The sequence below is a fragment of the Dasypus novemcinctus genome, chromosome 19, assembly GCF_030445035.2.
Source record: "Dasypus novemcinctus isolate mDasNov1 chromosome 19, mDasNov1.1.hap2, whole genome shotgun sequence".
NCBI lineage: Eukaryota > Metazoa > Chordata > Mammalia > Cingulata > Dasypodidae > Dasypus > Dasypus novemcinctus.
In genome coordinates this window covers 29857631-29879980 of record NC_080691.1, presented here as the reverse complement: position 1 = coordinate 29879980, position 22350 = coordinate 29857631, and the positions used below count along the sequence as shown (strand labels likewise).

Genomic DNA, 22350 nt, shown 5'->3' with positions numbered 1-22350 from the left:
TTGTAATCCTTACACTTAGCCTTGCTTTTGTTAACAAAGAGTGTTTTTATGCTTTGTCCAAACGTTTTCAAAACCATTGCCCATTTCTTCTGGTAAATCCAATTTCAAAAAACTTCTATTCAGGTTTTCTGGTTTGACATTAGAAATTGATTTTGGAGAAGGCTGGGCTCTTTGGGTTACTTTATGGTTTTTACTCTAGAAAATAAGATAATTCTGTTCTTAGAATTTTTCTCACAATTAATTTTGACCAGAGCTAGTGCTTTCTGACTTCCTAATTTCAGGGTGACTTGAATTTCAGGAGCAATGTTAAGTTCATCATTCTGTTTTGAGTCCAGAAAAATTAATGGTGAGAAACTGACATGATGAGTTTCACCTTCCAAGATTCTTTCCACTGAGATTTTTCAATTATCCTCTTGTGCCACCTGAAAGGTTAATTTTAAAACAAGTACCATATCTAATTGTGTTAGGAGTACATAACTTCTAAAGGATAAATCTATATAAATGACTATCCTTGGAGGAAAAATGCATGTAAGCGGTTTATCCTCTTTGTTTAAAGAACAGTTCCTTTTGGCGCGCCTGTCTTACAAATAATGCCTTAAGGTTCTTTGCAAATGGTGTGGTTAAATCATTTGCTCAGAGGATCTTATTACAGGTACATGTGTTCCAGATGGGTTTACTAATGATACATGTTCTACAATAAATCAGTTTAAAGATTTAATATTCTTTTCTTCCTCCTCGTCACCCCACACCCCACCCCCTTGCCTGTGTAGGGTGTCTTTCTGTGTCCCATTTTTCTATCATGTTCTCTTTGGGTCTGTTCTCTGCCAATCTTTTCAATATGTGTCTTCCTTTGGGTTAAGGAATGATCACTCGATGTCCTTCCATCCTTCCTGCCTGTCTTTCCTTTTGGAAGTTCTAAAGTTCACCTTTCTTCCATTGCCTCCTCTTTAGGAGTACCAGGCTCAAGTGGAAGAAATGAGGTTGATGATGAACCAGTTGGAAGAGGACCTTGTCTCAGCAAGAAGGCGGAGTGATCTTTACGAATCAGAGCTGAGAGAGTCTCGGCTTGCCGCTGAAGAATTCAAGCGGAAAGCGACAGAATGTCAGCATAAACTGATGAAGGTAGCCCACCACCCTCCAGGAGGAGATCACAGTCCTCCTTTCTGTTTTTTTGTTTCTTTGTTTGGTAGTTGGTTTTTTTTTGGGGAGGGGGGGCAATAAAATCATGAATGATCTTAGCAAGAATAAAGGGAATACTATCTCCAAGAGTATGAGTTTGGGAAATAATGGATACCTTGGAAAGCTCTTAATTTCAAGACAATGACATTATTATTATTTGGGTCACAGAAACCAAGACAGTACCACAGGGATTGTGGTCTAGAAGACCTGTAGGTTGTTGAGATTTCCCAATATGTTGTATCTTTTTCATTACAGTCTAAGGATCAAGGGAAACCTGAAGTGGGAGAATATGCCAAACTGGAGAAGGTATTTTCCATTATTGGTGTCCCTTTTTGTGTGTGTGTATATATGTGTATTTATGTTAATATCAGTGGCCAGTCATTAAGAGGACTCTTGAATAAGAACATTCTTCTACATTTACTTAGGCCAACCTCTGGTAGCCACTTTTAGCCTCAGCTGTGGTTCCGAAAGGGATAAAAGGTATCTCGTTTTTTGTTCTTGTCATGCCTGCTCACAATAACAAATACTCCCAGGTCTAAAATTTTATTGTCCTAAGGCACTGGGAGACTCTGGTTCTCTTTTCGTCATTTAAATGTTGCCGAGCATAAAGAAATAGTAAAGGTGGACGAGCCCTGTGAAGGCAGTTTGCCCTGAGACATCCCAAGACTTCTCTGATAGGCTGCCCTACTTCCTCTCCATTAGTTTAGGTTCTGGTAAACAAAACAAGAAGACCCTACAGAGACTTCAAGAAGATAGAACTACATTAAATGTAGCAAGATGTTAATAGTTATTTGTCTTATGTTTTATTTCCTGGGATTTTAATTATAGATCAATGCTGAGCAGCAGCTCAAGATTCAGGAACTCCAAGAGAAGCTGGAAAAGGTAAGCCTGAGACTTTTCTCCAAATACATTTCTTTGCCTGTCCTGGGGCACTTTTTATAAAGACGAAAGGAACAGAATTAGTCATTCAGCACTGAGGAGAATGAAGGGGGAGTGAGCTATTACCTGAAAATATCAGAGTTCTGAATACACTTTTTCTCTTGAGTCATGTCAGCAGTGTTTATTTTTAAAAACCAAGCTGTGAGACTCAAGTAAAATTTCTAATTATACTCTGATGGGACCTGAGAAGCCAGTTTCTCTCTCCCTGGGGGACCAGGCTTACCAACTTGCACATTTGTAAGATAAGCATGTGTGCTGTGCATTACCCAGACTCCTTTCAATCAGAAACTCCGTGGGCAACTTTGAAAGGCCCATGCAGCGGAAGGCTGGAGGATACGTTGGCATCATCACACGAATGCGGCTGCGGCTGCTTTACAGTGTCCTTAAAAATTAGTGCCGGTGGCCCTGTCTTAGTTGAATACTGGAGATGCTTAGCAAGACGCCCAGAGCAAATGTGGTTCTGAAACATGCCTTTCACAGCCAGCACATGCGTATGGGTGTGGTTTAAGAACACCCCCCACCCTTACTGATTCTTGTCTACTGCTGTCTGTTAGAAGCTTGGGGAGGATGCAGGTTTTCATCCACAACTGTGCTATCCGAAAGACGTTTGGTGTGAGCCACAAATTACATGTGTAACTTAAAATTTTCTAGTAGTCACATAAAAAAAAACAGGTGAAATAATTTTAATGATGTTTTATTTAACCCAACATTTAAAAAAAATCAGTTCAACATGTATCAGTATTTTAAAATTTACACTGTTTTCAGTTTTGGAATTACTTAAAAGTAAATAAAATCAAGACTAATTCCTCAGCCAAACAGCCACATTTCAAGTGCTGAGTAGCCATGTGCAGCCAGTGCTTACTGTGTTGGACAATTCAGGCTTCAAATTTACTGTTTTCTTGGAGTTTCCACTTTTCTTTTTAGGAGGTACCAGGGATTGAACCCAGGATCTTTTATGTGGGAAGCAGGCGCTCAACCACTGGGCTCCATCTGCTTCCCATCACTTTTTTACATTTAAATTTTAAGCAAAGAACCTCAAATCTTTTATCAGGGCTATAAAGACCCAAATAAAAAATTAAGAAGAACAAAATAACTTCAACGGATTTATGAGTTTCCAAGAGCACTATGACTATTGCACCTTTTGAAAGGTATTTACTTGGGAAAAAAAAAGTTTAAATTATAGCTTTTAGTTTGTTTTCTTCTTATAATAGTACAAATTCCCCATAGGAAAATAAGCAAATGAGATGATTAAATAAGGAGAAAATTGATGCTGAGAGGTAAATAACCCTTAATATCTGGATAGAGAAATCCTTCTAGACCTTTTTGGTTGCACTCACAACATTGCATTGTATCTAAGGTGTCAGGTACACAATTATCTTATGTTCCCTGAGTAGGAAAAAATGCTGCCAATTATAATCCCCAATTCAAGGGTGTTAAAATGTTAAGAAAAGAAAATAAATGCACATTATAATACAGAACAAAATGAATGTTTACATGTTTTGAAAAAATGAATATAACATATGCTCAGTGTTACCTGCTTTTTTCATTTAGGATATCATCACCATGTTTGACTCTGTAAATTTGGCCATCTCTCTCTTGTTCCTCCTGTCCTCCTAGGCTGTCAAAGCTAGCACAGAGGCCACTGAGCTGCTGCAGAATATCCGCCAGGCAAAGGAGCGAGCTGAGCGGGAGCTGGAGAAGCTGCAGAACCGAGAGGATTCTTCTGAAGGCATTAAAAAGAAGCTGGTTGAAGCCGAGGTGAGCCAGAGACCTCTACCCCGTGTGGACTAACCCTGGCCCTGGTACAGCCACCTGTGAGCAACTGTGACTGGCCATTGGCTATGTCAAGAAGAATCTGCAAAACCATCACTTGCTTATGTTTGACCAAACCACTTTCCTTTCTGAAAATCCCTTTGAAATCTGAGAGGCTTGGAAATGTTTTCTCCCACTGGAAAAAAATTTGACACAGCAGCTTCAAGTAGAGTTGTTTTGAGAAAAGCATTTCCTTTCCGCTTGTTTACCTCTGTCCTACTCTCTAATCTGGGAGAATTTATATTTTATGCACGTTAACTGTAACTCCATCTCTGAGTTTTTCTTTTTCTTCCTTCTGTACCCCTTTTTCCCCTTTGCCTTTCCCCCACAGTGTTAATATGTATTAATTTTCAAGGCTTCAGTTATTACCTATGTTGACGACTCCCAGATCTAAATTTTTGGGTCTCTTCTCTCCCTTAAATTCTTTGTTGTTGTTGTTGTTGTTGAATCATTTATATAATTATACAGGAAGTAAGTGAATGTCTTTTCATTGTAAGAAACTTAAACTGTACCAAAGAATATATAATAAAAAGTGGCATTTCTCCTTTATTCCCTCCTTCTTCCTACCCCTCCCCTTAGTGCTGGTCCCATGGAAGGACAGGCCATAGTTGATTTAGCCATCCTCCTATCAATGGACCTTTGGCTTTTCCCATCGCAGAGTTGGTGTGAACCTACATCTATGTGTGTCTTTGGGGCCATTCTCACCTGTATTCCAGTCCCATAGCTCCTACTGCTCCCCTGGCATCTTTACTGGGTGTCTGAACATTGCATCAAATTTAGAATATTCTTCCCCCACAAGCTGGTTTCTCCTTTCAATTTCCTCATCATGGTCAGGGCCATCATTATTTTTCTGGTTATCTCAAACATGAGATCCTGATGTCATCTGCTTTTTCTCTGGCCCCGCCCTTCAGTGAGTCACCCAATCCTATCAACACATTCACACCATTTTGCCCATTCATCCCCTACCATAAGCCCTCCTCATGGTCCAGGCCCTCTTCCTCTTAGCTGACCAGGTGGAATCATCTCTTGCCCTGTTGCTTCCAATGTCTTCTTCCTGCCAGAGAGCTCAAACACGGTCCCCAAACACAAGACTCCTTAACATCCACTTGCCCCATCACATATCTTTCAGGGTTCCATATACCTACATGTGTCTGAGGTTGGTACAGGACACTTTCAGTGAAGTGACCCCCAAATGCTGCCCATTTACCTCTTCTGCTCTTTCCCCTAATGCATCCTACCCTGTAGATGCACTGCAATTCATCTAGTACCTACACCAGTTCTTGAGCACCTCTGTGTTTCTGTTAACACCCCTCCCTTTGTGTGAAACACTTTTTTGCTCGTCTCCTGCCCTCCCTATTCCAACCTGCCAAATCCAGTTCAGACCTCTGTGACTCTCCTGCTGAACCGTTTAGTTAAGAGTCCTCTTTTCTGCCTGCAACCTCCCATAGCTCTTTCTATGTACCTCTTTTATGCTGCTTCTCTCTTTTAACCTGTCTTTTGTTGATTTATGTTTGTCTTATCTTTTTCAAGGGCAGAAATTATGTCTTTTTCCTCTCTATTTTCTGTGATGCCTAGTGTGGTACTTTGCAGATAGTAGGTGCTTGGTAAATATTTGAATGAATGAATGCACTCTTGTAACCAACTCAACTGAGCATTTGAATTATAGAGACTTACGTTCTTTGCTGTTTCCTCTGGTGCCTAATACTTTTCTTCCGGACGAGAGTGTATGCTTATGAGGGCTCTTTCCCTCCGTGCAGGCACTATGCCCATAGCGGTTATGCCATTAAAACTCTCTGATTGATTCATGACCTACAGGAACGCCGCCATTCTCTGGAGAACAAGGTAAAGAGGCTAGAGACCATGGAGCGTAGAGAAAACAGACTGAAGGATGACATCCAGACAAAATCCCAACAGATCCAGCAGATGGCTGATAAAATTCTGGTGAGCAGGAACGAAAGTTAAAAAGTTAACAGATAACAGATTAGGGGTTGCAAACGGAAGGGGGTAAGAAGAAGAATTAAATGCCAAAACAGGGGAGGTGTCACCGAGTAGGGAAATTGAGAGAGGTGGTCTCAGTGAACGCCATATTGTAGGATAGTGTGACTAACAAAATGTTGGACATTGCGGCACTGGTAACTGATCCACAAATACGTTTTTGCGATGTTTGCTACTGCCTGGCATTTTAAAATGTGACCATGCATACTCTTTCCTTTTTGATCCATTTATACAGGAGCATTTGTACTTCTATCAGTAGAGCTCTGTATGGCCATCAACTCTGCAATGCCAATTTAAAAAGCTGTAGGAATTTAGATCTTTAGGACTGAAATCTAGATTTTTGCTTTTGGAGAAGAAAGAAATTAGTCGTGCAGAATTGTTTTTCTCAGAGTAGTATTTGTCAGAGATCCCTGTTCACCCACTCACTTTCTCTGCTACAGTTGGTTTCCCCCCCCTTCCTTTCAATTTCCTTAGATGTAGCAGGTCTGTTTTTAGGTTTATAATCATCACGATTCTGTTTTAAGCTCTGATGACAAAATTTACTTAATCAGGGAAGGCTCAGGTGGTACTTGCAGATGGATTGAAATTCTGCCTCTGCCAGGGTGGAAGGCAGGTGAAACTTGGAAGGGCTCTCCTTGGGTCTTTGTCCAAAAGCCAGAAATTTGATACAACGTTTGAGAGATTTAGTGGTGACTTGGACTCTGTTCACAAGCCCCACCTGCCCTGCCGCCAGGAGGGACTATGAAGTGGTCGGCTCTTCTGCTTATCGTAAGAAGGCGATTCTCTGCATCCCTTCTGGGAAATGAGTCACCTGCAACTGTCTGAATTTGAGAATGGCCAGCTTACGGTCCTACGCTTAACACAACTAAAAGACAAAAACCACTTTAATCACGTCACACTTCTATGTTCATGTATGTTCATAAATATATGGAATGTGCTTGAACAAATAGGTCAAAGAGAAATTGGTTAAACTGGTTTGCTTTGACATGGTCTTCATATATATGTTTGCACATAGAGAAAAACGTGACAGTCTATCCCTTCTGTTCTCTTGTTGCATCATCAGGGTTTCTCTTGGCTGTCGTCAAGCGTGTGAATTATACTGTGTGTTAGAATCAGATCCCACCAAGATTCCACCACCACTATCCCTTGCTTGGTACAAATGAAAGGGTTAATTCTCTGTGGTTGCAAAGTGTTTCTTTGTTTAATGGTGATGTGTTCATTCATTCATTCAACAAATATTTAATGAGCTTCTACTATGTGCCAGGCACTCCTTTGGAGCTGGAAATATAGCTGCAAACAACTGTTTGCATAACAGGCCTGAAGAGTTGATCCAGTCTCTCTCTCTATAGAGAGAAAAGATACATTAAGAAAATGACAACAACAACAAAAAATGCTAAGCTACAAAGAAGTCAGATTTTACAATATCTGCTTTTCTAAAGGTTCACTTGCAATTAAAATAAAGGGGTAAAGAGTTTTGCATTCTTGGATTATGTGTCATAAACTCCCATTCATATTTAGACCAGAAATTTGGTCATAATGTTGTCACTCTCAGGTGCTTGAGTTTTTGCCCTATTTTTAGACCCTGATTTCCATTCCTGTGATAGCTTATGAGGACTGAAAATAAGGAAAGGTATTTATCAAGAGATTTCTAACTTTAAAAAAGTAAGCAGATTTCTTTGTCCAAATGTGTCTTGTTACCTGCCTGAGTACCTGTGCAGTTGTCACTTCATTTATTTGAAGGTACCTTTTGCTCAAGAACCCTGTGCTTAGACTGTGCAATATCTGGGATAAGGGCAAAGAAGGATCCTTATTACCGTTACACGAATGACATTTTGGAAACAGATCCCAAAATGCCATTTGCTTGAAAACATTTGCCTTGCTGATAAGAACATTCACAGCAGATAATTGGAGCTATCGTTATGGCAAAGTAGTTTGCTTTGATAAAAGAAGTCAGTCACTGCAGAGGTTCCTTTAGTGGGTACACACAAAGCCCTTCAAATATGTTTTTATTAATTAAAATCCTGTTTACCTTCAACTTTTCAAGAACACATCTGTTAGAGTGCAGTAGATCTTTGCACCTGGTCTGAAGATTGAACACTTTAATGGCCCCTAAAGAAAATCCATGCTGATAGATGAGAATTTCAAAAGCGATTTCACTAATGTTTTATGTGCATGTGAATCTGAAAGTATTTTTTCCCATTTTATCAACATATCCTGTATAATTTCCACATTCTTCAAAATTCTCATAATTGCTTCCACTTCAAAGAAAAATTTCTTAATAGCTTAGAGATGAAAACTTGGAGTAATGGCTTTTGATATTAGTGATTAACGAACGGGTCCTGATTCCTCAGAATTAATCAAGCTGCAGATATATGTGCACTTGTTTCAGTGAATTGGATGTTGCCTTCTGTAAGATTGATATGTGACACATCAGCAAATGAACTGGCATATTTTTTCAAATAAATTACAATTGTGTTTAAAAGCAGAAAACTAAACAATAAAAGAACTAAGGGAACATTGAATTTGGACTATTAATAGAACTCCAAATTTTCTTCTCATCTTTAATATATATACATTGTAATTAGTGTATTTTATGTTCTGTATTGTTCCCATTAGCATTATATCATATAAATATTATTTCATATGAATATCTTCAGGTTTTTATATAATTCACACACCAGTTAGAATATTCATTTAAAACTAGAAGTGTTTAAATTGTCACACTAGTTTTCCTTCTTTAGGGTTCTTTTTTTTTTTTTTAAAGATTTATTTATTTATTTAATTCCCCCCCCTCCCCAGGTTGTCTGTTCTTGGTGTCTATTTGTTGCGTCTTGTTTCTTTGTCTGCTTTTGTTTCTTTGTCCGCTTCTGTTGTCGTCAGCGGCACAGGAAGTGTGGGCGGCGCCATTCCTGGGCAGGCTGCACTTTTTTCACGCTGGGCGGCTTTCCTCACGGGCGCACTCCTTGCGCGTGGGGGCTCCCCCATGCAGGGGACACCCTTGCGTGGCACGGCACTCCTTGTGCGCATCAGCACTGCGCATGGCCAGCTCCACACGGGTCAAGGAGGCCCGGGGTTTGAACCGCGGACCTCCCATATGGTAGACGGACGCCCTAACCGCTGGGCCAAAGTCCGTTTCCCATTCTTTAGGGTTCTTGAGCAATAAATTTGTTAATAAGGAAAATACAAAATATTTTTTGTCATAATAAATTAAAATTACTTTTCTCATTTAAGGCTGTCGTAACAGTGAAAATGGACTGAGACTCAAGATAGCTGTCAGGGAATGGGTTTGGGTTGCACTAAACTTTGAAATGTTGCCTTGTTACTCTTTTTATGCTATGGAAAGATGAAGAGCTGCCTTTGCTTGATCGTGGCATACTGACACGTTTCTGATCCCAGCCCTGACAGCCCACCAGGTGTGTGTGTATGTGCGTGTGTGTGAGCTTGGACTTGGAAAACCCCAGGGCTGAGACTCGGTGGTGGTCTCCTTCTCAAGGGCCTTCGGGGTAGTAAAGGAGGAACAGATGCCTGTCACCTGTAGTCCTGTACCAAAGTCATGTTTCCTGTGAATGTCTAACATACTTTGGTTATGTCCTTCCCTTTTTGCACTCCTGACCATTTGTTCTTTTGTATCCAGGAGCTGGAGGAGAAGCACCGGGAAGCCCAGGTCTCAGCTCAGCACCTGGAGGTGCACCTGAAACAGAAAGAGCAGCACTATGAGGAAAAAATTAAAGTAAAGTCACTGTCTCATCTTCCGTTGTGTTCTTCCAATGGCACCTTGTAGCTTCTCTCTCTTCCTGGGCACTTATGGCTACTTCTTCCTAGACCAAAGAACTTTTGGGAGTAAATGCTGTCCTCATTCCATAGTGGGAGGTTGTGGAGTGTTACCCATGTGGGGATTTAGATATCTGAAGTTCAAAAAATATGTATTTTTAAAAAATTTGGTCTTCATGTATCTTAATTCCATTGTTAACATTTTTTTTAAACCCTCTTGTCATTCATTCCATGATAATTTAGATTTAGCCACATCTTCACCACATTCTTGGCTTTTAATTTTCTTCCCTGCATCTTAGACTTGGTATCCTGTTCCTTTTGTCTAAAGATAGCCTTGAAAACTTTCTTCAGTGAGTATCTGTTGGTGACAAACTCTCTGTTTTGTTTGTCTGAAAATGTCTTCATTTAATGGTCTTTCTCGAAAGATATTTTTACTGGGAATAGAATTCTAGGTTGGCAGTTTTTATTCTGACACTCTTTGAAGATACCATTCCATTGACTTTTGGCTTTTATTGTTTTTGAGAAGTCAGTTGTCAGTCTGTTACTTTTTTTGAATGAATTTATCCTTTGCTTTAAAATTTTTCCTTTGTCAGCAGTTTTGCTGTGAGGTCTAGATATAAATTTCTTTTTCTTTATTCTATTTGGGGCTTTGCTGGGTTTTTTGAATGGCATGATATCTTAGTTCTGAAAAATTAATGGTCTTTTTTGTCTCAAATATTATCTAATATCCACCCCCTCTTTCCTTTCCTTTTGAAACTTTGATGAGACATTTATTAAATCACCTCCAATCAATCCTTTTTTTTTTTTTTTTCCTTTTTTCTTTTCCATTTCTTTGTCTCACTGGGTTACATTCTGGATAAATTCTAACTTATTTTCCAGTACACTAATTCTTTGTTTGCTATGTCTGATCCACAGTTAAAACCATTCATTGAGTTGTTAATTTGTTATTGTATTTTTCATATCTGACTGTTCTACTTGGTATTTTCTCAAGTTTAGTGGATTATTTAAGACAATAATTTTCTATTCCCTGCAGTCATTTTCAATCTTAACTTTATTTCTTTAGGCCCATTAAGCATAGTTCTTTTATGATCTGTACCTGATAATTCTAGTATCCAGTGTATTTGAAAACTTGTTTTTGCTCTGTTGTCTCTGGCTCTTTTTCATGGTGCCTGTCTCCTTGTGTTCTTGGTGAGCTGCTTGTTTTCTCTGGAAGATTATTAGTGGGAATACTTAAGGCCTTGGATGAAAATGTGTACCCACCTTAGGAGGTGGCTCTGGTCTCTAATTTCTCCTCTAACTCTATGAGGCTATCAGAACTGAAGCTCAAATTTATTTGTTTCTTCAAGTGTCTCAAGTTAAAAGCAGCTTTGTGCCCTTCTAGCCTCTCTGGGCTTCTGCTTTCACTTCGATTTTGGTCTGCAATTACTTGTTCTTGTGCCAAATTTATGTACTTTTAGGAAAATGTTTTTTGTATTTTTCTATAGCATCCAATATTTTTATCAGTAAGAAGGCTGGCCTAAATAATCTAGTCCATTAAATTATCAGAAATTAGTGCCTGCTTCTTGCTTTCCTTTTAAAAATCATGTCACATTTTCATTATGATTTTGAAACAAGTCTTCAACTCATTTTTATATTCCTGAGAAATCAGACATTAAGGAAGCCTTTTAATTTTTCTGACAGTCCTATTATTGATTTGGTTGGTATTGTCAGAGTTGATTGTACCTTTTTTTGGGAACCGAACTGAGTACCTGTATGCCACCATCACCATTGTCACCATTCTGGTTCACCTTTTACTCTTGATATTACTTTTGGTTATTTTTCATTTTTTAAAAAGTAGGAAAATAATCCAGAAGTGCCGTCAGAGTATTCTAGACTGAGCCCCTGCTTTAGAGCATTTTAAACACAATATACCAATCTTACTGGATCCCACATTTTTTTCTTTGGATTATATAGCATGAGAATGTATATGGTAGTCCACTGGTACATTTGCATAATGAAAATAACCTGTTGTAAAATTCGTCCTATGATTTGGGTGATAATACTGACTTTTTTTTTTTTTTAGTAAAAAGCTACATTCTATTTTAGATTGATTAAGATGCCTACAGTGAAATCTGCTATTTCATACAATCTCCTTGTCCCTCCCCTTATGTAATGTCTTGTTCATTCTTCTTCCAGTTTAACCCTTTCGGTGTTGAGATGCATACAGTTTTGATAGAGGCTTGTTTCTTCTGGCTCCCACTTACCACCATTACTTCCAAAGTTGAGGCTTCCTTTGAACAGAGCCATCTTAGGATGTATTTCATTGCTTTTACCACCTTATTTTAAAAAGTGCATCTCCAGTTCAGATGTTACATGGTCTCTGCTACCTCACAGATGGAAAGAACTTTGTTTTCTAGATCTCAGAGAATGTTAGGGAAAGATCTGTTTTTTTCTCTCTTCTATACTGGAATTTTTATAAAAACTTTTGCTTGTTTATTTTGGGGCTTTCTCTGCTGTTGTGTTGCCTATTCCATTCTCAAAGGCCATTTTAGTAATGGTTATGATCATATCCTAGATTCTGTCCTTTCCTTGCTCATAATTTTAGAATTATGCCCTGACATCCTAGAGAGTGGGCCTCTTATCCTATTGAGGTTCTTCCCTCCTCCCATAACCCTGTTCTCCACCTTTTGTTCTCTTCTCCCAACTCCCATTCTATTTTTTTCATCACACCATGCTAGCTTAAAGTTCTCTTTGAAATCTGTTCTTTCCTTTCTTCATCATGTGGACTCCTCCCTGCTGACTGAATCTTTTTAGGGAAGATGTTCTCATGAACTTTGAAGGCCTCTTCACAATAGACATTGTGGGAAAAGCACATTCCTATCCTTCCTGTGACCCCAATTCTGTCAGCTTTATTCCCAATATCCTGTTGTCCTTCTTAATGTAGTTGGCGTCATTTGGAATAGCAGAGGTTTCTCTGTGATGAGAAACACAGGATTGTTCTCAAAGGCTCAGACAAATTATGATGTCTTCCGTTTTCTCTTTTCTTTTCTGCTTGTTGTTTGGCAATTGGTGGCTGTGTGCGCCCTCAGAACATTAGATCAAGCTGGTGGATGGTGACACCATTACTGTTTTGTTTTATTTTTTGCACTTGAGAGCAGTAGGTGATTACTGTGGTATTGTCAGAACTGAGAACACATGGTTTCTCTTCCCCTGGGGAAGGTTTTTCCCCCCTAGCTGGACCAGAGGAAAGAACAGAGGAAAGAGGCATTTTGTTCTTTCTTTTATGTTGTCTCTTGGCTGTCCCTCTACTTTATTGGCAGACAGAATCCTCTTGTCCCCTGCTGTTTCTGAGCATCGGCCTTGGTTACACAGACCTCCTAGGTCTTCAGCATTCTCTTCCTCCGCACGTAGCTCAGGGTTACCTAGAATTAGTTTTGTCCAAATTAAGAGCAAGGCATGTTCTGAAAAATACTGGTGCATTGGCAAAGGAAAAGTTGTCCCCAAGGTAGTATCTACAAAATACAGGAACTTGATTTGCTACATCTAGATCTCTAGGGAGATCTTTTTTCCTCCCCATTTTGGAGTCCACCTCCATTTTGGATATACCTCTCTGGTCTCTTGGCTGCTGATTTGGAAAGAAGCTCTTAGTTCAGTTCCACCCCTTGCTTGCCGTTTGAGGATAATATTTGGTTTCTCAGCCCCATCCTCGCTGTTAAACAGACCCTAATCTCTCTCTGCCCCAGGGTTTAGTGGTTTGGCCTCTTTGCTACTCTTTCCTTCTCCTTTCTTATTTTCCTTGTCAGGCCCCTAAGCAGTTTTCCTTGCTCAGCTTTGCTACTGTAGGACATTAACGTCCTCTTTTGTTTTCTGTAGGTATTGGACAATCAGATAAAGAAAGACCTGGCCGATAAGGAGTCACTGGAAAATATGATGCAGAGACATGAAGAGGAGGCCCATGAGAAAGGCAAAATTCTCAGTGAGCAGAAGGCGGTAGGTTTAACAAATTTCAAAGCTAATTTTCAAAGGAGGGTTTGAGAATCACATACCTTAGAAGGTTCCATTTTATCTGGTCAGTTATACTTTCTTTTTAATCCTGTGGTGCTTGTTGATAATGAGAAGCCCTCTCTTCAAGGGCTTCCTCTCCTAAATGCAGGTGATGATAGCTCTGAGCAGCCAGTTTTCTCTTTCTCTTCTTTAACAACTCCTGCTTATCTACCTGCCACAGCTAGATTGTTGTCCTTCCCAAGTGCCCCCTGGAAAATGCCCGGTGGCCCTTGATCTCCTATTTTGCCTTCCTTTTACTTTGCGTGTTTTTCTCTTTTCTGAACCACAGAGCTGTTGTTTAAGAAACTGCTGCCCATACAATTGACCTGTGATGCTTGTCTATAAATGTATTATCTTAGATTATTATCCACATCAGAATCTCTGAGGGAAGGTCCTGGGAAGTTGTATTTTTTTAACCAGCAGCACCCTTGATTCTTATGATTTATTAAGTTGGGGAAACTTTGACGAAGAGAATCTAGGACAGCGATGCCTGGGTGAGAAGGAATAACTCAGAAAATGAAAACCCTATGGGTGATGATAACATTAGAACTTGAAGACTGCCCATTAGTCACTCCGCAGGCTCAGGTCATAGGCAGATTTCTCGGGGGTCTAACTGATATCTGAACAGGTCCTTCTGCATATATATATATATTTTAATCCCCCCTTTGTGGCTTTTTGCTTACTGTCTGCTCTCTGTCCATTCACTGTGCGTTCTTCTGTTTCTGTATTTATTTTTATTTATTTCCCTCCCCCCCTTTTGGCTTGCTTGCTGTCTGCTCTCTGTGTCCATTCGCTGTGTGCTCTTCTGCATTTTTTTTTTTTTCCTTGTCTCCTTTTTTGTTGCGTCACCTTGCTGAGTCGACTCTCCACGGCGCTTGCGGGCCAGGTGGCACTCCACAGCCCTTGTGGGCTGGGCGCCACTCCGCAGCGCCCGGGCTGGCGGCTCTCTGCAGCATGCAGGTGAGCCTGCCTTCACAAGGAAGCCCCGGGATGTGAACCCAGGGCCTCCCATATGGTAGACGGGTACCCAACTGATTGAGCCACAGCCGCTTCCCTCTTCTGCATATTTTTAATGGCAGACACTTGGCTGGCATGATATTATGTAATCTTGATTTGCAAAACAGCTGAGTGCATTCGTTCAGGCAGTAACTTTTGTGATCCTTATGGCAAAGACTAGCTGAGTGCCCAGTTTCCTCTGGCCATATTACCCTGTCTGCATTACACCCTTTCTGACATAATTGTGTATGTGACGATTAAAAGGACCCCTGTGTTCCAGATGATCAATGCTATGGATTCCAAGATCAGGTCCCTGGAACAGAGGATTGTGGAATTGTCTGAAGCCAATAAACTGGCAGCAAATAGCAGTCTTTTTACCCAAAGAAACATGTAAGTATTCAGATTCTAACTGCATGTGTTAGAATTTGGTCTTCGCTCTGGGGTATCAACTCTGTTCTTCTGCTTCTTGGAACTGGAGTGGATTTAATTGCTTTTGTAGCTCAGCCCACCTTGCATGTACTTATGTAATTTTGGCCTCTCTTAAGCGATCTCACTCTACTGTGTCACGTTTTCTCTTTTGAGTTGCATTTTCTTAAATGCCTCAAATTACTTTCAGATTATAGAGTGTTTTGGTCTCACTAATGAGGCTATTTATAGTTTGCTTTCCAAAAGTTGCAGTCCTTGTTTCCCAGATTTGCCTCCCATAATTAGCCAGAAGTGATCTGTGTGCCCAATTGGGCCATCCATTTATTGTCATTAGAATAGGCCCTGGGGGAGGAAGTTTCAGGTCCAGCATGGAACTGTCAGGTAATATGAGTTCCAGGAGCACATTGATCTTAATCTTTTCTCCCAAAGCATTATAATCTCCAGGGAATTTACCCCTAGTTTTCTCTCTTCAACAATCTTACAGAACATCCCCATCTTAATTTAAACCAGCTTGGTAGGCTGTTTTATTTTATTTTTTTTTAATCTTTGAGATGTTCTGGTTGCTGATACTTCCAGGCAGTCTGGTGGAGAGGTGAAGGAGGTCTAAAGAGAATGAGAAAGCACCACGTTCTTTCTCCACACTGTTCCTCCTTCCCTTGGACCTGCCGTAAAGGGTTCTGAGGGTTGGGTCATCAAGCACTCTTGTTCTCTAAGGATTCCCCTTTTGCTCTCCCATGTCGGCTCTCAAGAAAAGTCTGCCAGAGGAGTGAAATGTTAGTGTCCCTCACATCCCCCCCTTGATTAATCCCACAGGCTCCCTGTGCTGCACATGAGGAAGAGCTAACCAATAAGGATCCCTCTCCCTCCCTCTTCATCCCCCCACTCCCCTCACCCCATTTGTTTCTATCTGTCTTTCGGAAGTGACTTGCTCACCTCTAACAAAACTCCCCTCCCTCCCCCCACCCACACCAGGAAGGCTCAGGAAGAGATGATTTCAGAACTGAGGCAACAAAAGTTTTATCTGGAGACACAAGCTGGGAAATTGGAGGCCCAGAACCGAAAGCTGGAAGAGCAGCTGGAAAAAATCAGCCATCAAGACCACAGTGACAAAAATCGGCTCCTGGAGCTAGAGACAAGGCTGAGGGAGGTGAGAGCGAGGGTGCTCGCCCAAGAGGATTTTTTGGGGGTATTCAGGCCGCAACCCAGCCAGGTTTCAGACATTAATAAAAACCCACACAAGAGGCTTTGTGCATAGTGGTTAAGAGCTCAGCCTCGACCTAACAGATCTCAGGCAGAATCCACATCCATTGCTTAGTAGTTTTATAACCTTTCCCCCTTCTCTAGCGTAGGTCCAGGGCTCCTGGGTCCTCTTTTCCTCTTACAGCATCCTCTTCCCCTCTCCACTGAGTCACTGTCACCTGCCTCTCATGGTTTTGCTAGGCAGAATCAGTAATTTTCAGGCTGGCTAGTGGAGTTCAATCCAGCTCTGACTGCTGGCGTTTTATTTTATTTTATTATTTTATTTTTATTATAAATCTTTTTTTGTATGAAGTAGAGCATTTTGTTTTAGAAAAAAGTAGTAAAATAGGATTTCTTTATTTTTATTTTACTGCTGACATTTTAATAAGACAGTAAGGCATTGTGCTTATGAGCATGAACTCTGGAGCCAGACTGCTTGGGTTCAAATGCCATCTCTGCTGTTTATTAGCTATTCGACATTCGCTCAGCTCCTTAATTTCTTGGTGCCACAGTTTATCTGTAAAATGGAGGTAATAGCGGTATCTACCTCATTGGGTTGTTATGAAGATGACTGAAATGAGTTAAAATGGTGCCTGGCATGTTGTAAGTACTACATTTGCTGCTGCTTTGTCATTGTCATGGTCACTAGATAGAGACCCCAGCTATGGGATTGGCTACCACTGACTCCAAGGTCTAGACCACCAACCCAAACCTTCCTCCTGAGTTCCTGACCCACTATCCCAGTGGACATGAGACACCTCCACTTGGATGTCTCTCGAGCAGCTAAGTTCAGCATGTCAAGTCTAAATTTCTCACCTCTCTCCCCAGTGTGGCTTTTCTTCTCATGTTGCCTGATAGCAAGTGGTCTCACCATCTGTCTCATTCCCTTGCTTAGAAACCTGGGCATCCCCTCTTTCCTTTGTGTCCTGTCCTACTTTAATTAGCCACTAAATCCTATTGGTTTTCCAGGTAAATCTTTTGTAAATATTTCTTCTCTTCATCCCTATGTTCTTTGGGACATGGATGTCCTCTTTTTGGAAAGTCTTTGGTCCCCAGAAGCTGGTCTGGATGTCTCCTCTGTGTCTCTGTGGCCTTTCATTCTCACTTCATCACCTTGTTTACCTGCTGGCGGTCTGTTAGACAGTGAGCAACTCTTACTTGTTTGGCATCCTCAAAGCTGACACAGTATCTTGCTCCCAGGACGACCTTGTCAGTGTTTGTTAGGTCAGTGAATGGGTGTGCCATGCTCTTCACCTCCATACCTGTGGACACCTCACTTTCCCTGCCTGGAAGTTTTTCCCCTTCTTATCTGCTTGGTTGACTTCTGTAAACTCTTTAATATAAAGATTCAGCATTTTCTCCCCACCCCTCAGCTCTCTGCCTAATATATTGCTACATGTCCTGACCTTTGCACTTGACCATAATATATTATAGTGGTTGACTTTCATTTTTTTCTCCCCAACTTAAAGGCAGAGACTATCTTTCATCCCTGTATTTCCCTTTACAAAGAAGATACTTAGTAAATTTTTCATAAATAAATGGACTAATATAAACAAATCTAATAAAAACAAATCAGAGCAAGAATATTTAAAATGAAAAGAATTTAGCCTGTTTTTCCATTCGCATTCTAATTGTAAAGATATCTGTTACTAATATGATGTTATTTATATCCATTTGCTTTTAAGTGTTTTTCTAAGAGAGTAATTGTCATAATTTTCATTGGAGAGTTTTGCTGGGTAGTTTTTCATTTGAACCCTTCCTAGTCTTTTGAGTATTTTTAAGTAAGGGATAGTTTGTATAAATAGTCTCTTACAACTTCTCCTGTTGATTTTTGAGACTCATGGCAATCAGATCTGTTTTATTGCATTTTTCTCCCTCTGTTGGGTACTGAGAATTTGATTCCAAGACGAAGTTTAAGATGCAGATTGCTCAGCAATTTGTATTATGGCTTGCTCTTCAGCGTTTGTCTCTTTCAGGTCAGTCTAGAGCATGAAGAGCAGAAACTAGAGCTAAAGCGCCAGCTCACAGAGCTGCAGCTCTCCCTTCAAGAGCGCGAGTCCCAGCTTAGTGCCCTTCAGGCTGCCCGGGCGGCCCTGGAAAGCCAATTGCGCCAGGCGAAGACGGAGCTGGAGGAGACGACGGCAGAAGCAGAGGAGGAGATCCAGGCACTCACGGTAGGCCCAGGGAGCAGCACCTTTGGCCGCTGATGGCCTCAGCCAAGATGAGCGTGGTATTGAGAATATTTGCTCACTCTAAGAAATTCCAAGAGGGAAGAAATGATCCACAGAGATTTTAATGGGCAGAAGTCTGCTCACATAGGCTTCTTCTTCATTGCAATTAGTATGCTAAATCAATTGTTAATATCAGAGGCTTCCTTAATATCTAGAAAAGTTCCTCTGTTATTAGTGTACCTTCCTTTTTTAAAAATCATATTTTAAATTTCAGTTTCAAGTCCATTTACCTGGGTCTTTGATTTTAGTTTTCGATAATCATTAAAAAAATAATCCTATCTCTTAGAGTAGTCTTCCTACCATATATATGGTTTTGTTTTGGTAATCGTCATTTGTGTTCCTTTTTTTTAAAATTTTAAAGCTATGGAATCTTCTTCATGACACTTGTATGCATCTGCCACAACCTTGTGGAAAAGATTCCTCTGAATAATAGAGTCTTTCTTGGAAAGGGACTAGGTTCCTGCCCTTTCTGAGAGACCAGTTTACTCAGCTGAAAGGTGTTTCCAGGACAGTAGTAACTTGGAGAAGTCCTGGATTTAGGCCTCAGTTCTTTCTGCAGCGCTTTTGGGCCCTTTTCCTATAGTTGATCCTCCTCATAGGACTGACCCAGGCTAACAAAACTCACAAGAGTCTGACACATAGTATGCCAACTTATCCAGTGACAGTGGGAAGTGCCACTCTGGGTGGCTTATTTCACATTTTTTCTCTTGGGGGACATCTACTTAGAAAGGCACATTCCTGTTGGGAGGTTGTTTGGTAGGCCTGGACTCTGAGCATGGAGAGCTACTGAGTTTTAATGGTTAGTGCAGTCCAAGCACACGCATTTCTAATAGTTGCATTCTGTACCTGCCAACTGGACAGGCACATCTGCACCTGCTGGTCAGGGTACCCTCTCCTGACCAGCAGGGCACAATGCAGCTGATTAGTGGAGTGGTTTTTTTCTAAGGTACCTAAATGGGTACTTCATTCCTGCTGATTCAACTTGGATGCCGGCCTCATCTCTATCAGGGAACGTCTCTAAACATCTCTTAGAGTGGTGTTATTTCTACAGAAGGCTGAGCTCAATCACTGCTTATAGTTTACCCTGTTAAAAAATGTTTTGAAAAGAATTTAACTACTTTGACTCTTAGAATGTGGGTTTGGGAATCGTATTACCTGAACCAAATTGGGAACCTGACCTGACAGTATGAGTGCCCTCATGGGAGCAGTCAGGAACACAGTGGCCCCATGTTTCTGAGGGCACAGAGTAACTCCTATGTAGAGGCCGCTTGTGCAGCCTAGATTTTTCAGAATTTAAGTGGAGTTCAGATATTGATTGCAACACCCATACTCTGAAAGAAAGGGAAAGAGATGCCAATAATTTAATTCCTATTTGGCAAGCCCTCACTCTGTGCCTAGTGCTGTGGCCTCAGCCTTTTCTCCCCTGGAGATTGGCCTGTAAGTCCTCATATCCCATTTATTTTGGAGCAAAATAGAAAGTCACGTTTGTCTTGCTGCTCCGTTGGGATCAGAGGGAGGATGGTTGCCATGTATCTTATCCTGCCCCTGTTTAGGAGGAGTTGGGCATAAAATAGGGCATGTGTCACTGCTGTTTGTCTATGGGGAATTAGTCCTTTAAATCCTGTCTTGCTGCAGGTTGGAATGTGCTATGTCTAATGACTGCTGGAAGCCTAGCAGAGCAGCAAGTCACGACTTAATTTAGTCAGATGAGATCACTGCCTCCAAGCTGCTTCTTAGAAAAAATAAAATAAACAAACCTCCGTTGGTTAAGAAACTATGGCTCTACTGCTTGTGCCAATGAAGATGCTATGGAAAATACAACTTGTTCAAAATGATGGCAGAAGAGTGCTTTGGGTCGAATGGCTATTTGTAAATCATGCTCACGGGAATCCAAACCCCTTATCAGTTTGCTTTAGTTCCATTTGGAAGCTGTAGGCTCCCTACCCCCTTCTTGATTATGTTCCATAAACCTGGTTATGGACAGCATGTGGTTTTTACCTGAATGGCTTTGTTGAATTTGTTCTGAAGAATGTATTCTCCAAGAAAAAGAGAAAATGGTCACAAATGTACTCTCTCTCATTGTTTGAGGCCCAAGTTCAGATATAACACAAGCATCAATCAAATCAATTGGGCCTAAAAATGATCTCCTAGGAGGTTTGTGAGCTTCACTGTAGGCTGTTTCATCAATAATCAAAGGAAATAGGCTGGTGGACTATTATTGCTTAATTCTTAAGAGGGCTTTACCTCCTAGCCTGGAATAGGAGCAGTTATCCTGTTTGGCCTCCACCCTGGACCAAATTAGATGGAAACAGTTAAATTGAAGCTCTCTATTGAAGAATCTTGGCAGGGCCCCTGGGAAGCCATTGTTGGCCCTCCTAATACATTCTTTTTTTCCTGCTCTCATTTTACCCATCCTGTCAATTGTACTTGCATTGAAATTCACTGGCCATTAAAAACTGAGATGGAATCAAGATAGAGAACAAGAAAAAATGTCAAATTTAAGTGAAAAGCTACACTTTTAAGATACTTCAGTACTTGTTGTGGAAAGAGGATTTTCAGCTTAGACTTTATACTCCAGATCCCAGGCACTGCCTTTGTGTAAGGATGAAAATTTGAAACTGTACTTCATAGCATGCAGATGTGTGCTGTGAGGCGCTGCATGCTTGCTCCAAATGAGACCACAGGGCAGAGGCGTGGCTCTACATGCTTGCTCTGTGGACACCAGCAAGGTCTCATGTTATGTCCCTACATGTTATGTCCCTACATGAGCTCTTTTCCTGATTTGGTCAGATGACTAATGTTTAATAATTGAGTCTAAAGCTGGAGAAACTAATGAAAGGAATTCTTTCAGCCTAGCTTGATTATGGGATCCAAAAACCATCCTTATTTTTTTTCTTTTTTTAACACTTTTTAAAATTAAGGTGAATAGATCACAAAGAAAGTTACATTAAAAAACGAGGTTCCATGTAACCCACTCCCCATTCCCCCACCCCCATCATTTTTGTAAATTGTATTTTTTGAAGATATATACATTTCAAAAAATGGTTCCTGTATACCTCTCACCTCCCCACCCCACTCCTCCCATACCAACAACCTCACCCATCATTGTGGCATACTCATTGCACTCGGTGAACATATTTTGGAGCACTGCTGCACCACATAAAGCCATCTTCTTTTGACTCATTGAAATCATTCAATGCACACTCTCTTTTTTTTGCACAAATATCAAGTCCTATGTTCAATTAGTAAGCCATTTTGTGGTAGCCAACATATGAAATTGCGGCAAGGTGACAGTCTTGCTTGGCACCTGCCTTCCCTTGGAAAATGATGGATGCTTAGAAACCTGTGTGTTCTGGAATCCTGACCATGGATTTAAGCTCTTATTTCCTTCTCTCAGCTCTGCAGGTATTTTCACTCATCAAAACTGCATTGTAATTCTGTTTTCTTTCTTCCTTTTTAACTTTCCTTAAAATTAGTGAAGGCACAGAATGTGTATCTGGTCTTCAGGCAAGGCTGGCTGCAGCCTGCCCATTCTATCTTGTTACCATCTACTTCCTGGGTCAGTCATTCTCAAAGTAGATTCCATGGACCACTGAGGGTCCCTGAGGTCAAAACTACTTTGATTATAATACTAAGATGTTATTTGCCGTTTTTCATTGTGTTGACATTTGCAGTGATAGAGCAAAAGCGATATTACTGTTATTTTTAAGTAAATAACAAATATTTGAAAAAAATCTCA

At 40.6% G+C, this 22350-nt stretch overlaps 1 protein-coding gene across 4 annotated transcripts in view; it reads left to right on the top strand.

Moving 5' to 3' along the window:
* Positions 1-22350, top strand: part of CIT (citron rho-interacting serine/threonine kinase) — a 182961-nt gene that overhangs the window by 108223 nt on the left and 52388 nt on the right. For 3 of the 4 annotated variants that reach the window (XM_058281457.1, XM_058281456.1, XM_058281455.1), the window contains exons 14-23: positions 952-1122; positions 1435-1485; positions 2008-2061; positions 3736-3876; positions 5746-5871; positions 9560-9655; positions 13549-13665; positions 14996-15105; positions 16114-16288; positions 18357-18554. In XM_058281457.1, coding sequence (XP_058137440.1) covers positions 952-1122; positions 1435-1485; positions 2008-2061; positions 3736-3876; positions 5746-5871; positions 9560-9655; positions 13549-13665; positions 14996-15105; positions 16114-16288; positions 18357-18554 — 1239 coding nt within the window. The remainder of the gene's footprint in view (positions 1-951; positions 1123-1434; positions 1486-2007; positions 2062-3735; positions 3877-5745; positions 5872-9559; positions 9656-13548; positions 13666-14995; positions 15106-16113; positions 16289-18356; positions 18555-22350) is intronic. The other variant, XM_058281458.1, reaches the window with a different exon arrangement.